The following is a 15,753-nucleotide window of genomic DNA, read 5'->3' as shown; positions in this document are numbered from 1 at the left end:
CCAATTTTCGGTTACTTTTTCCAATAAATCTAAGTGAGCCCAATCAGCAAGCGTGCGACGTAAACGATGGTCACTTGGCTTCAATTTTTGCATGTGCTGTATTTTATAGGCACGTAAACCAAGATTCTCACGCAAAGGGTTCCACATAATCGAAGGGCATAGGCCAACAAGTTGAGAACGACGACGAATAGATATTTTGGCGTCTTCTTTATAGAGTGAAATGAACTTTAAGAACATATTGTTTTAAGTGAATTTCCGCAATTTGGAAGTGTTGTTCTGGCCTTAAACGAATCATAATGATTTGTCAAACTTTACTGAACAGAAATCTCAACATAGTTTGTCATCCTCAGCTGTCCATTTATATAGTTCTCAGCGAAAAAAATCCTATATTTGAGCGATCGCAGTAGCCTAGTGGGTCTGTAATTATCTACGGCAGGTTCTGGCTTCAGAGCTCACTGGCAACATCAAACCCCAAGCACAACTAGCATTTTTGCCCTGAAAAAGAACTTTTCAGTAAAAAATCTGTCAACCGAGGGAGGCACACAACTAAAAATAAAATTGTATATAAACTCAGAAGGAAGTACGCGCAATGGGATGTGTTTTAGAAGATGGGTTTAGAATACGTGCATTAGGAATCATGACTGTGTTGCGGGTACGTTAACCGCTTTATGCTGCTGACAAAGTTCATCAGATTTTTAATATCAATGCCTACTATATCAGCAGGCGTAGCTAAGAAGTAAGCGCCAAGGTGCCTTAGTTCCGCGAGAGCAGGGCAGCTAAAGAGAAGGGGCTTAGATGATTCCACCTCATCCTCCATACAGTTGACACAAAAGGACTCGACTACTTTTTGTTGTTCGGAGGGGCATAAAATCTCCATTTATATAACAATGTCAGCTAACATGACAGAAATTGAAGGGTCTCAGCCACACACAACACAAAGGATGCGCACACCAATCATATATAATGGCAACCCACGCAGAAACGCAAAATTATTGCATTCCATTGACTTTAATTCGAGAAGTATTTACTACCAAAATTCACCCACTGTGCGGCCATATGTTTAATGTGCCGAATAGAGCATCGCAGTGAGCAAAATCAAAGCCCAACAACCGTAATAGTAACCAACTGTGAGTTTGTCGCACAACTACATTCACAATATTGCTGGTATAGTGGCCAATGTTAAGTTCGTGCCAAGCACTCATAACCACGCACACACACACACCCATATAAACACACACTCATCACCTTTCAATAAACACAAAATTACAGCTTCATACTTGCAAGTACATATTTTCCAGCAAGAGGTGTGTTTCAAACCAGTCGGTAGCTCAATCGCTTCAACAGCTTCGGCTTCGGCTTCAGCTTCAGTTTCAGCTCAGCTATGTTTATGTATTCCAACTCACACTGGCTTGCAGCGTCTCAGCTCAACCGCATACATAGAGCTTCAGCATCGGCTTTAGTAGTAATCGGTATTCATCGGCTTTTGCCGAATGCGGAAGTATGTCAGCAGGTCTTTTGAATAACGGTACATTGGCTATATGTGTTACTGTTGCCGGCGCGTCGTTGCCTTAATGCTGGTGTGCTCGCTGCTGTTACTGCTGATGTCTGACTTTTTTCCCATTATGCTGGCTGCTGTTGCTGTTGTTATTGCTATCGTGTTGGTAATGGCAGTCAGCGTCGTGCAGGTATGCTGCCCCTGCGTTCATTTCATTTTAGAGTTTTTTTTTATTATTGGTGTTGCTGCTGCTGTTACTTACCTCTTTCGCTCTTTCTCAATCGATCACTTGCGCTCTCCAACTATCACTCTTTCCAGCTTGTTCTCGCTCCCACTCTGTAATTGGCAATTGTCTTCGTGTGTCTGAAAATATTTGTGTTGCAACATTTTCACTATTACCAGCAACATGTTACTCGATTATTTGATTTTTTTTTTCTCTCACTCTCTATCTCTGCATATAATAAGCAATTTGATGCCTTCAGTGTGTCGCAACATGTTGCTGCAGCTTTACCCACTTTTCCGGCAACGTGTTTTTCTTGTTCCCCTATTGCTGATTATACTTGCAACAGTTGTTGTTGATGTTTTTTTTTGTGTGCCATTTACGTGTCAAAGTTGTGGTATTACCTTACTTGTTAGTGTTTTTTTTGTATGTGGCCCGTTCTCATTCTTGTGCTTGATTTCCATGTAGCCAAGGCAAATCGGCCGACCATCCGGGGTCCGCTTATGTCCGCGAACTTGTTGAAAGCGAAATTTATTATGATGTTGCTGATGCCAGCGTTTTGTTTTTGTGCGCAATTCGCGTTTTCGTTTTTTACTCTTTGTGTGTAGTGTTGTTGCTGGTGATGCATTGTTCAGTTGCAACTGACTGTAAATTTCTATACAACCTGTATACATGAAAAAACTACACACAAGTAATTTACTTACATACCACTATACATGGGATGTACTTATACTTATTTATGTACGAATTTATGCGAATGTCCATAGATAAGTTTTTAGAAGCTATGCGCTATAAAAGAAAATATTTCTTGATTTATAGGTTATGCCAGTCCAACTAAACTCTTGTTGTTATACCTGCACATAGGTACATATTTGTGTATGTAGATATGTCCGATACGTACTTCTAAATCACTCTTGCGAATGCCATGTAATTTAGACGAGTTGTTGTGAGTTTCGACCAAATGGCGCTGAAGCCGTTATCCCTTCTGATTCGCCCACTTGAGCAAGTGACGCTCCAAAATATTTGGAAATACCATATTTACAGACCGATTTGGTTCACTATAAAGATATGTGCATGAATTACGTGAAAGTGATAATTGGCGTATAGGAGCATAAAATCTTCTCATATTTATAATTATTGTACATCTATGTATAAAATAAGTAAATATGTAAGGGTTTTGGTATAGCAATTTTGGCTGGATATCCGCATGCAAGCAACCAATATTTTTGTATGTGGTATTTTTTTGACGGGTTGATAGCTGGGAAGTACTGCATTTCGGGTATTGTTTCGAAGGCTGTAATTTTTATACACAAGTATAAAACAGTGTTGTCTTTGTTCGGTGTATACTTGTAAAGTGAAAAAGTAACCAACTGAGTTCAAACTCATAGAATAAGTTTGTTATCAAGCCAATTATAAAAAAATCGCAGGCTTTTCCAGCAGGTGGTACTTGGACTTAATTGGAATTCAAATTATATGTTAGCTACACGAAAATAAATATTTTGATAAATAAATGTTATTTGTTCATACAATAGTAAATATGTTTGAAGCTAACTGAGCGAAATTGGATTTATATCAGGCTAAAGACTATCAAAGCTGGCCGCCGTATTCGAATGTGGTGGTGCGGCACTACTATTCGGCAGTATCCGAGCTTAAACCCCGTGCATGAAATGTCAAATAATAGAAAAAGGTTTTTCTAATAAGGGTCGGCCTTCGGCAGGCAATAGCAAACCTCCGTGTGTGTTTCTGGTATGAAATGGTCCTGATAAATAACCATCGGAGACGGCATAAAACTGTAGGTCCTTCCATTTGTGGGAAAGCAAAAACCAGAGCTCGGAAAACCACCAACAAAGGATGTAAGCGAAGCAATCCGATGGCAAAAATGTAATACTTCTTTTCATAACGTGTTGTTAGATGTTAAATATCGCGCAAATAACTAACAACATCGAGGAAAGCAGCATCGTCCGAGAATAAAACTTGTCTATTCCACAACAAAAGACTTAAGGCGCAAACTTGTCACTCAAGGGATAGCTCAAAAATTGGCATTTCCGCCATAGTTTTGTTGTGCATATTTTTCTGCGTATTTTCTATACACAGAGTGTCCAATTAAGAGCGAATACTTTAAATTTTGAAGCTACAACTATTAAATTTTACGTGTTATGTAATTAAAAAGTTGACATTTTCAGAGTTTTGTTCACGATATTTTTCAAAATTTTTTTTAATATAAAGTGCCTCTTTAAGGCTGATTATTTTGAATTTGAGGAAAAAAAACTTGATATCTACTTGATAAAACATTTGAAGTGTAAGGTGGTGGAAAATAGCGCAGTTCCACTACCGCTTTATTCTGCGTTCTATTTTAGTATAGGGTGTCTCATTAATACCGTTCAAAAGCTTTGTAGGTGGTTGTGATACTTAATTGAAATAAAATGTGTGGATGAGAGGTTATTTATAGAAAACAATCTTCAATAAATGAATGCATGCTAAAATTTGTTCCTTGTCAAAATTTTCTACATCATTCTGGTAAGTAGACGTACTGCTGGCACGTATAAATATTTATATGAAATTTTTCACGTCAATATAACAAAGTGTCGATTCTATTTTAACATTGGCGAGTTAAGTCTATTTGTGGTATTGAGCAACGAGTTTAGTAAATACCAAAATTCATTAAAAGCTTTATAGACATAAAAGCCAGTCATAGACTCACGTGCAGAGGTTGGTTGAATTGTACAATGGCCCGATAATATTCAAATGCTTCGAGGGCATGAAACAGCTAATGACAAAACACGTTTTTTCCAATAGCTGCCACCCCTCGGTAGGCAATGGCTTTTTTGTCATGGAAAACCTCTTTATAAAAAACATACTTTGCCATTCGGAGGCGGCGTAAAATTTTTGGACGCTTCTCGACAGCCACAATTGACAAGATTGTTGAGAGATCAAGTTGGAAGGATTCTGGTCAACACTCTCACTAACTACTGCAAGGCTTTCATGTTTCAATGAGCTGTACACACTTGCATTCGAACCAGCCACGGGAGAAAGTTTACTATGGTGAGGGGAAAATACATGAACTGTCGCGGTAGAACGCTCATTATTTCATAGCCGTGCCACCATGCGAAACCGTGGTGGTCATATTCCTAATAAATTTATATAATATTCACAATAAATTATTGACTCACACACAGATTGTTTGGTTTCTTTTCCACCTGCCCTCATTGGAAAACCCTATATAAATTACGCCAATGCAGTATCTTGTTTTTATCAGATCAAGAGAGATACTTGAGCCTCTGAATTGTGTGCATATGTGTAGGCATTTTGAATACGAGAATTGCAGAAAGTGGCATGACTTTTCCATCTCATTTGATCACTCAGACGGTATGAGAACATTTTTGGGCGCACCAAAAATCTAACAAACGCATATATAAAAACCACTTACAAGCGCAGTTACTAACAAATACGAAATGAAGCACACCTACCTTTTCAACAGCCGCTATACACCAAGCCCACTTAAATACTTGTGCATAGCTTCGTACGAGTACATAACTGTAAACGTGCAAGTTTACACGAAGCTAAACTTTTTTTTCTACCTGTCCAACAACACTTCGCTTTCGACCGGTCAGTTTAAAGTATTGTTTTTTCTTCTTCTTGTTCATCTTCTCCTAGTGCTCTTTAGCTTTTCTTTACGTTTTACTTTTTTAAAGCCGATATGATCAAGTACAACTTGCCCAACCAACCACCTGCCAAATTTTGGTGTACTGTTTTATTGTTAATCTGTCGAATATTGTCGGATTGATGAATAGTTTAAAGAGAGTTGCGGAGCTATGGGCATGGCATGCTATGAGCATTTCCTTCATTTCGCTAAAGTTTTTTTATTTATTCCTATCATGCAGCTGAGTGCCTACAGAATTGTTACCAAGTGTTTTCGTGTAAAGGCACAGCTTGAAATTTACATGCACACATGCCCATAAATTATTACAAATTCTTTAGCAACACCTGAAGCTCAAACCGCAACTAATTTCCAAAACAAAAAAAAATATATATATATATATAAATAAACAATCCCAGCTTCTTTTCCGGTATCTTTCATTAAATATATAATATTTTAGCTAAGCCCTTTGCAAGGCGCAAGCCCGCATCGATATTCATTTTCAACTGCTGCTGAGCGCTTCAAATTTACTATAGTTCCCGTTATTTCGGAGTTTTTCTTTTGCATTTCCTCACGCCATCGCTGTCGGTGTCATTAATACTTTTTGTTGCTTATTTTACAACTAGAAAACTTGTTACCAAAATTAAAGCTTAGCCATGTACTATACTTGTGCACATATGTGTATGTGTGTGTATAAAATAAAAATAAGTCTCTTGCCTTTTGCTTATCTGTTAATTCTTTTGATCTCAAACTAAGCTGCTGTTGTTGTTTTAATTTCGATTATTTAAAAATTATAATTTTAGATGTTCCTACTTAAGCAACTTCTTGCTTTCATTAATAGGTGCACCGGTTGTTGTGTGTGTATTTGTGCTGTACTTAACTTATCTGACATATGTATAGATTTACACATATGGTATACCTCTACGAAAATATAATCTCAAATACCTATGCATCTGCATATGTGTGTGTGCGCATTTCAAGAAACTTTTCTGTCATTCGTATGCTAATTCTAGAGATTATGAATGTTTTGACCCAAATACCGCCTGAAAATTATTGGACGTCGTTTTCGTCGCAGTTGCCACTGCTGTAGCTTTTGAAGCTGTCGCGCTCTCAGTCCTCCATAAACAGGCACTGCAATATTTATATTCTGGTACGAACACACACATGTACATACATATATAAGTATTTACATCATGTCTGCATAGGCTTGAATTTATCTGGTTTTTAATTTTTTTTATGAACGATTTTTTTCATAAATTTAACATTTTTTGTTTAGGCCCAAAGAAGAAGGGAACTAGGTGGAATTAAAAGTTAGATTGAACTAAATCATTGACATTAAAGAGAAATAAATTAACTTCTGTTTAAGAGTTATTGTATAAGTATCGATAATGTGGAAGTTTGTCAGAAATTAGTTGCTAATCAATTCTTCTTCTTCTTGATTAACGCGATAACCGTGCAAGCAAATTTGGACGAGTTAAACAAAACGCACAAGTCGTTTCCTCCTCTTGCTAACTGGCGCAGGGGACACAGCAAGTGATGGCAGTTCCTTCTTCTCCTGATTTTCCTACTGCGAAGGGGACCTCTCTCTTCCTCTACTACCATCTGCATGTACCCCATTGAATGCTTTCATAGCCGGGGCGTTGGTCCCTATTCGGACGAAGTTGCTGGAAATTTATTCGCTTCACTATATCAAAGTCACCGTATAGCTCATATAACTCACTGCATGATCCATAGGTTTTCTCTCAAACACTACGCGGCCCGCCTCAACGGGTGTTGTCATCGCCCAAGGATGATAGACTACCAGGTTTGGCCTTCAGCTATAAAGAAAACCGAAATTGAGCGAGTAACTTCGACTGGCTCACAGAGATAATGTTAATTTTTTCCTATATCACCTATACATTCTCAGTTGTTTCGTAAATAAAGCGCCGGTTACGCTAGCCAATCTGATTCTTTCAAATTCATTTATAGCCAGTTTGCGGTCTGATATTATGCAATAGCATACGACAGAGAAGGCGTCCGCCGTAGCCGAATGGGTTGGTGCGTGATTACCATTCGGAATTCATAGAGAGAACATTGGTTCGAATCTCGGTGAAAGCAAAATTAATGAAAACATGTTTCTAATAGCGGTCGCCCCTCGGCAGGCTATGGCAAACCTCCGAGTGTATTTCTGCCATGAAAAAGCTCCTCATAAAAATATCTGCCGTTTGGAGTCGGCTTGAAACTGCAGGTCCCTCCATTTGTGTAACAACATCAAGACGCACACCACAAATAGGAGGAGGAGCTCGGCCAAACACCCAAAAAGGGTGTACGCGCTAATTATATGCATATATGCAGAGGCCATAAGACAGGTATTTTGGGGGATTTATAAAGTGTTATTTTTGTTCATCGAGAAATGAGTTTACTACTCATTTGCCTACACAAACCAAATAGCACGTGTTAGCAAAAGAGACTCTCCGTTAGATTTCACAACTGGCATTATTATCGGTGTCAGTGCTGGTTCAAAATTATGACTGCGAACTGGGCGACGACACCAGCAGTTAGTGCTTTTCAATTTAAATATGCATGAAACGAGTTTTTCAAAACGTTCAAAGTTTTTTCTAATTGAATACCCTTATTAGAGTTATTCACTGTTTAAAACGCATGCAATTTTCCACCCTTGCAGTTCGTAACCTGTAACATTCTACAAGGTAGCGTAAAATTAATGTTAAGAAAAAAACTAATAAGAATATTTATAATTTTTGCAGACTTTGTCGTTTGCCGTTTACATCACTGAAAATAATTTTTTTTTATTTAAAAAGTTATACATAAAAAAAATTATATAATTAACTTTGTGCCACCTTGTAGTTTAATGTAGTTTTTAATTTTCACAGCTCTTGTCAGACCACTAGTGCCATAATATTAAAACCTCACAACTGATATGAATTCTTTTATTTTATAAATAGTGCAACATGCGTACCTTGGACAGTTAAAAAGAGGCCTATCGTCCGAAGAAAGCTATCTTCACTTTTTTAGCGGTTGTGATACAGAATGATTCGCTTCTTTCAACAAAATGAACTTGTGGCTTTATTAATTTTTTTTTTCATGCGCATTCCAAAGTATCTCAGAATTGACTTGAGAATATGGTAATGAAATCAGTGTAACTGAAAAGTATCGAATTCTGCTGAAATTTGCTACTCCGGCGTTATCGAGATCACTGATAACGAAAAAAATATTATTTTGTTTATCTACTCTAAGAAACTGCTTTTCAGTGATTTTCTTCGTTGATTACGGTTTAGATAACCACGCATAATGTGAGCCTAGCCATGGTGTGTCATTATATCTCTCTTGGTACCTATTTTTGTACTCCATTATATTCTGTGAACTTTGCTCACTCTTGGCTTAAGTCTCACAGGTTATATGGGAAATGATCTATATGGCTGTGAAGGTAATGTGTCTCATATTACAGGGCAAATCTTTAAAGCTTTTAAAGCACTTAAGTGTGTCATTCACCTGTACGTAGTTATAAATATTCCCTTATTCAAAGCTTATTTTGAGTAATTTCCACCACAGTCAAAAATATAACTCAATATTTGCATTGCCCTTAATATTTAATATTTATTTATTTATTTTAATAATCTACACTATAAATTACCTTACAGACTAGACACAGATGTAAAGAAAAGCAAGCCAAACTTGGCAACTATAATATTAGCAATCAATATACCTATTTAAATACAATATTAAGTAACACAATTAGATCTAGATAAATCAAAATCAATGTCAAAAAAGAAAAAAAGCCTTGCTATCGAATCGATAAATCAATGAATGCAAATATCAAACAACATTATAATTTATTTTTGGCTAATAAACACATCTTAAAGTAAAATATATAAGTATAGACATTTGGTACTGTTTAAGTATTGTAATTCTTATGCACAATTCCGCAATAACATTGTGAAACGTTAATTATTTAATGATTGCGTTTTCTTGTCTATTTGCAGTTAGCCGTAAATATCCCATCTTCAGCAAAGGAGATTTATACTCCATTCAAACCTTCTACCACACCAAATTTACCCTGTTTTGGTTCTACTTTCCATCCTGAAGAAAATTGTATTTAAGTTTATATCTTGTGTACACAAGAACCCGAAAAATTCACTCGTATGCGCCGTGGAATACAATGAAGTTTTGCAGCATGAACGGCCCAAGTGAATCTGAAGTTGAAAGTCTACTTATGAGTCCATGCTGGGGTCCCACACAAAACGGTAGCCAGGATCAATATCTGCTTGATGGCCATAAATTGCTGCTCGATCATGACCTGGATTCGCTTCCTAGCGATTCGGAACAGAAAAACTCCTTAGATGTACTTGATAACCTGTTATTGAATTCGTCCTCATTGAATGCGCTTTCTGATCTGAAACCACTACCACCGTTCACCGGCTATACGGGACATTTGTCCATCAATGGCATATCCGGACATCATTACCATGCAATTGCACAGAGGCTACCTGATGAGAGCAACAACAATTACATACAAAGCGCCTACCAGACGAATCATGCGACGACGACGGGAAACGCCTCCACAAGTATACAGTTGGCGGCGGCGACGTCGGGTACGTCACCGCTACCGGGTAATGGCGGAGGCGGTGGAGCCAACAGTCATGGGTCTTCAGCCGATCACAATATCGTTTCTTCGTCTACTTGCCTGCCTGAGAGCGTGTTAAGTCCGGATACGGACGCCTGCCTGAGCGACGTGAAACTGTTTGCGGATAGTCAATTAGATAATAAGTTGTACTCGATGGCCGACAGCTGTGTTATGTCGGCAGGTGGTGCGGGTGGGATTGGTGGAGGTGGTGTTGGTGGCGGCGGTGGCAATAATGGAAATGGCATGGTGGGCGGAGGTGATCATGGACCAGATTCATTGCACAGTGGCGTACGCATTTACACCGACGCCAAAGATCTATCTGAGTATGTGGATATGAACTCGATTGACGATATTGCGGCCATAATCGGCTCTGCGATAGCCGATACAACAGTGCCCAATCAACTAGATAAGGATGACGGAAATGATACGCGAGATTCCTGGATGGATCTCGATGCGTGGATAGATGGAAATTGTATACAACAGGATGGTAAACTACTTGTGTCGCAACAGGATGCGCTAAGCGAATTCATCTTGCCACATTCTCCCGTGCATCCAAGCAGCTCCACGCTACAGAGCTTGTTGACGCACGGCTATATGCCATTACTGCATAATCGACTGCAAAATGGTCCGCCACAGCAGCAACAAACACAAGCCAATACATCGGCGTTGAAAAGTGAAGCGCCCAGTTCTACCTCATACTGCAACGAGCTGCCGACAGCGACGTCCACCTCGAGTCCACCTGGTTCTGTGGTATCGACCACGGACAATCTGATGATCAACCCACGTTATCTCACCAATCCACAACAGTACCAAGTCTCCATGTCATCGATGAAGTCAGACGGTCTCTGTAGTCCTGACATGCTAGGTAATTATCCACATACGACAACAATTACACCCACCGGTACGCCGAAGACGAAACGTTCACGCTCTCAAAAGAAATCCAGTCAACAGCAGCAGGCGCAAGCGAACGCACAGTCTAGTAGTAGCGGACTCGGGCCGCAACAACTCAACGCAATTTCACCATCCTCCGTTAGCTTCAGCTCCAATGACCTCTCCGGACTGTTAGGCAAAGAGAAGCCCGTACATCGGTGTAGTATCTGCAATCGAGGTTTTCTCAACAAAAGCAACATCAAAGTACACCTGCGAACGCATACAGGCGAGAAACCATTCCGTTGTGATGTCTGCGCCAAAGCGTTTCGACAGAAGGCGCACTTGCTCAAACATCAACAGATACATAAGAGAATTGGGCGTGACTGACACGATGCGCGCGAGGATCACGAACAACACAATAATGTCGTCGTGATGCACGCCCATATGCGAGCGTTCAAGCCCAAATCTACAAAATCGTTGCGTCTGAGAGTGGCCTGAGTGTGTGGGTGTGCGCCCAATTGCGTAAAAAACGAGTTTATGAATAATCTAATATATTCACGTGCTCGTAAGCGAGAAAGAAAAGGGGTAGCTGTAGCGTGGCTTTACCAAAAAGTAGCCTTGCTGGAGCTGCACCCTCAACCACCACACATCAACACTCCCAGAGGCAGCGTAGTGTTCATTGAAGGCGATGGAATGGTAACACCACTAGAGAGCGAAAGAGGCTGCTGAGGAGGCTACAAGTTAACTCGCAGTCACTCAACTCGAGTGAATGTTTCCTACTTCAATGGCCTTCAATGAGCGAGTGCGTGTAACGTATTCCTTAATGTGAGGCATTCAACAGAATGAGGTGAGTATTTTCTGTATATTGATTCGACTACATTTGACAAACACTTAATATTCCATGAGATGAGAGTATAATCTTTTGTAGTTTAGTTGGTAACGAAAATACTTATTGCTTTTCATATATTAAGTTATTATTTTGGAATACGTTGCACGCAGTCATTATTTGTTATTCGTTGTTGTTGGTTGCTTTTGATCTCTTTAGTTTTACTCACTTGTTAGTTGAATCTATTATATTTGGTTACAGAATTGTAGGCGGGGGTATAAATATATAATGTGAGTGAGTAATCAAGGTTTAAAACGAAGGTTCTTGATACAATTGAGTCTAGAAAAATTTATGTATAATATTTGGATGCATAGTAAAATTAGTGAAATTAGTGAAAATGTAGGTTTAGCACACAAAGTTATATGTATATAAGAAGTGAAGTAATTATGGGTAAATTCTAAATGAAAAAGTTTCACTGGCATAAGTTACAATTGACCGAGTCACTTGCAACTTTCCATAACTAATTAAAATTCTAATAAGAATCCGTTCAATTCGTTAGTTACTAAAGTATAAACAGCTTTTTCGTTTAAGACAGAACTCAACACAGCTCCGCCAATCAAAAATCAAGTGCCGAAGCGGCCGAGGCGGAGTAGGGGAGGCAAATATTTGCATTGCCACTCCGCCGCCATTCTCTAAGCTTATCGCTTTCAATAACATCCAGTAAACTTTTTAGAAATTGCGAAAACCTCGATAACTTGGCCTCTTCCATAGTTGGAAGTTGAACTCAGCCGTTCTGATCACCTACTATGAGGCCAGTTTTCCAGCGCTAGTTTAATTATACTTTACAGTTTAACCTGCCTATGCCTAATTTTAGAGCCTTAAACCTAAAACAGCATTGAAATATCGATTATAAATACTAAGCCACGTCTGGTTGTAACTGCCTATCGATATCTCATTAGTTGCAAAAGTATTTAGAGCGAAAATGTCACATCCGAAAATGGAAGCATTTTTAATATTTTGGAAAAAAAATCGTGCAAAGAGAGCTTTGATTTTTTTCACTTCCTGTTTCTTGGAGGGAGTTTTCAGTGCAAATTTAATTCTGCTTTCTGGCTAAACTAAGTGTAAATGCCCAATTCTACAGCCTCAAACTCACTGAAAAACTATTCCTTAGTTCAGTTGTATTACTAACCTCAGATATGCTAACATTTTAGTTTCCAAAATACTCACATTCCTGTTTTTTACCCTTAACCAAAATTTCATAGAACAATTTAAATAAATATTTTGTTTCTTTCTCCTTGCAGCAAACCTAATAAAGCTTTTATCATAAATATTTATTTGAAATGCCTTGGTTATGTAATATAACATTTTTCGAACATAAAATAAACTCTCTTCTCTTGCATGCCATAACTGGCCCACAAGCAAAGCGCTTACGAGTCACTAATATTTTAAAATCTGCACCACAGAACGCTTTATATGCATTAAGAACTATTGAGCGAGCACGTTTCTTCAATTCTGACGATGTCAGTTGTTTAAACGAGTGCGGTTGCCATCGTCATCGACACCTACTACCAAACATTTTGCAAATACTGACTATCGAATATTGAATGTTTAGGGTACAAATATCAAAATATGGTAAATATTTAGAGTTTAGCATTCGCCTCGTGTGCGTAAATAAAAATTTATAAATTCGAAGGGTTAGGCAACTTTTAGAAAGTAATGAAATCAGCTGTTAGTGCTAAAATGTCTGGGTTGCATTGAAATGAGAAAACCACAAATCCGAATGCGTTAAACGATCGACAGTAGCATTCCATTTATGTCAGCTATAAATATTTAGTTATTCTTTGAGAAAGAGAGTAGGTGAAAACGAAAAGGAAAGTGCATTTAAGTGAATTTAAGTTAGTTGGGTACAAATTTAAAGGGAGCACAAGCAATGTAAGAACAACGGAGCGTCCAATTGTCTTTTTGCAACTGTTGTTCCGTTTTGATGCAAGTGTGCGCTCTACCATCGAAAAAGTAAACAGCTGGGGCGTATGAGTAACAAAATGGATTAAAATATAATTATTTTCATTTTTTTTTTAATTTAGAACAATAGTTATGTAAAATTATACAAACATATATCTGTGTAAGTGTAAGTTCGTGGAACAGTGTATAAAAAGTTAAATTTAATTTAAATTAAAACTGTGCGCAAAGAATTTGTAAAATATGAATGTGCAAAGGCTGTAGAAGAAGCAGAGAAATTGTACCTCAAAGTGGAAAAATATTTCATACAAGTAATTAAGCAATATCAAATTTTGTTTAACTTTTTAACAAAACATATACATACGTGTGTGTAAATATTAAATAAAAATCTAATAAAATTAAGTACTAAGCAATAATGTACAAACAAATATGCAATAATGTGGAAAAGTGCAGTGTAAAGAAAGTAATTGGGTGTAGTAGTACAAAAATTTTGGCTAGCACCCTGGCGGTGTAATGAAATTTCGCGTAAATTTAGCGTTCTTAATATTCAAGAAAACGCAACTACAAATAAAATAAAAAATGCTATACATGCGCTCAAAATGTGCTTTTGAACTGTTCATTAAAAGTTTTGAAAATTGTATGGCCACTATTTTACTGTTATTAGAAAAAAACCCTTATATTATGTATAAAATTTTAAATCTAAACAAACACAAAAAGCGATGTTTTGCTGAATCTATGATGCTTGTCTTTTAAGTTTTATGCATTAAATTGTATTAGATCTAAACTAGAAATTGTAATTTAATAACAAAACATAACATTCAACATTAATTTCGTACTATAAGTATGCGTTCTATCCAAACAAACATAAAAAACAAAAAATAAGCAACCACTGAAATTTCAATCAAATAATCAAAACTTAGTAGTACTAATTAACAAAAACAAACAAAACAAAAAAGAAATTTATGTAACCTAAATTAATGTAAAATATTTATTATTTATTTGTAATCAAACACGCTTGTGCAATTATTTATTTAAATGTGTATACTCCCACCACTCCTTTCCATTAAAATCAAAAGATATTTCTCTTATTTATTCCCCCATAAATTATATATCTCTTTTGGACCCCTAAAAATGTAAATAGTTTATTGTTTTTAGTTTAGTTTTAAATTAAATGAAATTATTTTTAATTGCGTCGCAAATTGTTTCTGAAAAATTTAGAAATATAAATATTTTTTGCCTAAAAAAACTCTGCTGCTGTAAAGTAATTTCGGAGTTGCTAAGTGGAAAGGTAAGTCAGAAATATAAGATTAACAAAAATTTACCAAATATATTTACATAGGTGCATTACCTAACACATAAAAAATCCGTAAACTCAAGTGGCCTAAAATAAAGAGGGGGATATTTACTATTTTTTTTAGTTTTCGTATTTTTATTTTGTGAGCTTAAGCCCAGTTTAACAACGCATTAAATTATTATTTACTATTATTTATTTGTCGATATTTCGACCTCAATTATATGTTATCTGCAGGGACTTTTGACTGCGCTTGGTTCAATTAGCAAAGCAATTTCATCAAATCATTAGTGAAGTCAATAAAAATGAAAGATTAATACTTTGTTTTTTTACGTTAGCCTTTCGCACAAGTTGAGGTTCTTCATTTGCGAGTGAGTTACCTCGCCCCGAAATTTGCTCAAAAACCCAAATGCAATTACGGTGTTTTTTTTCTATATGTCTTGAGGTGTTTTTTTTTTCTACATTTCACCCTATATCAACCATCTTGAGCTACTTAATAAATCAGTGATATCCTCTTGAAAAAGCTATACTGTTTTTGTTGTCCCACAAAACGTGGACAAAAGAGGGTGTTAAGTTTGTTAATGTCCCAAAAGACAAAATGAAAATAAAATTTTAGATAAAATCATGCGACACTTCTTTCAAATCAGGCAAAAGAATTTGCGTGGATCTCACTTTTTAGCAAGCGATTTTGAGATTGGAGCAGATCGGAAATTGTCTAGAAATGCTCTTCCGATGTCTATCTAAATTCTACCTGACAGGCATGAGCCCGAGACAGTCCATCATTTGGCTGACGCCGTTAGGCAAGCAGAGTGAATCTTTTTTATTTAAGATTGT

The 15,753-nt window shown here is 37.2% G+C and overlaps 1 protein-coding gene across 3 annotated transcripts in view; it reads left to right on the top strand.

The window, feature by feature from the left end:
- LOC128871720 (ichor) overlaps positions 1 to 14,814 on the top strand; it is a 51,150-nt gene extending 36,336 nt beyond the window's left edge. For all 3 annotated transcript variants that reach the window (XM_054113706.1, XM_054113705.1, XM_054113704.1), the window contains one exon: positions 9,333 to 14,814. In XM_054113706.1, coding sequence (XP_053969681.1) covers positions 9,509 to 11,230 — 1,722 coding nt within the window. In that variant the 5' untranslated portion in view covers positions 9,333 to 9,508 and the 3' untranslated portion in view covers positions 11,231 to 14,814. The remainder of the gene's footprint in view (positions 1 to 9,332) is intronic.
- Positions 14,815 to 15,753: the final 939 nt, after the last annotated feature.

Source organism: Anastrepha ludens, chromosome 2 (assembly GCF_028408465.1).
Source record: "Anastrepha ludens isolate Willacy chromosome 2, idAnaLude1.1, whole genome shotgun sequence".
NCBI lineage: Eukaryota > Metazoa > Arthropoda > Insecta > Diptera > Tephritidae > Anastrepha > Anastrepha ludens.
The sequence above is the reverse complement of the archived record's forward strand: the minus strand, read 5'-3'. Positions and strand labels throughout refer to the sequence as shown.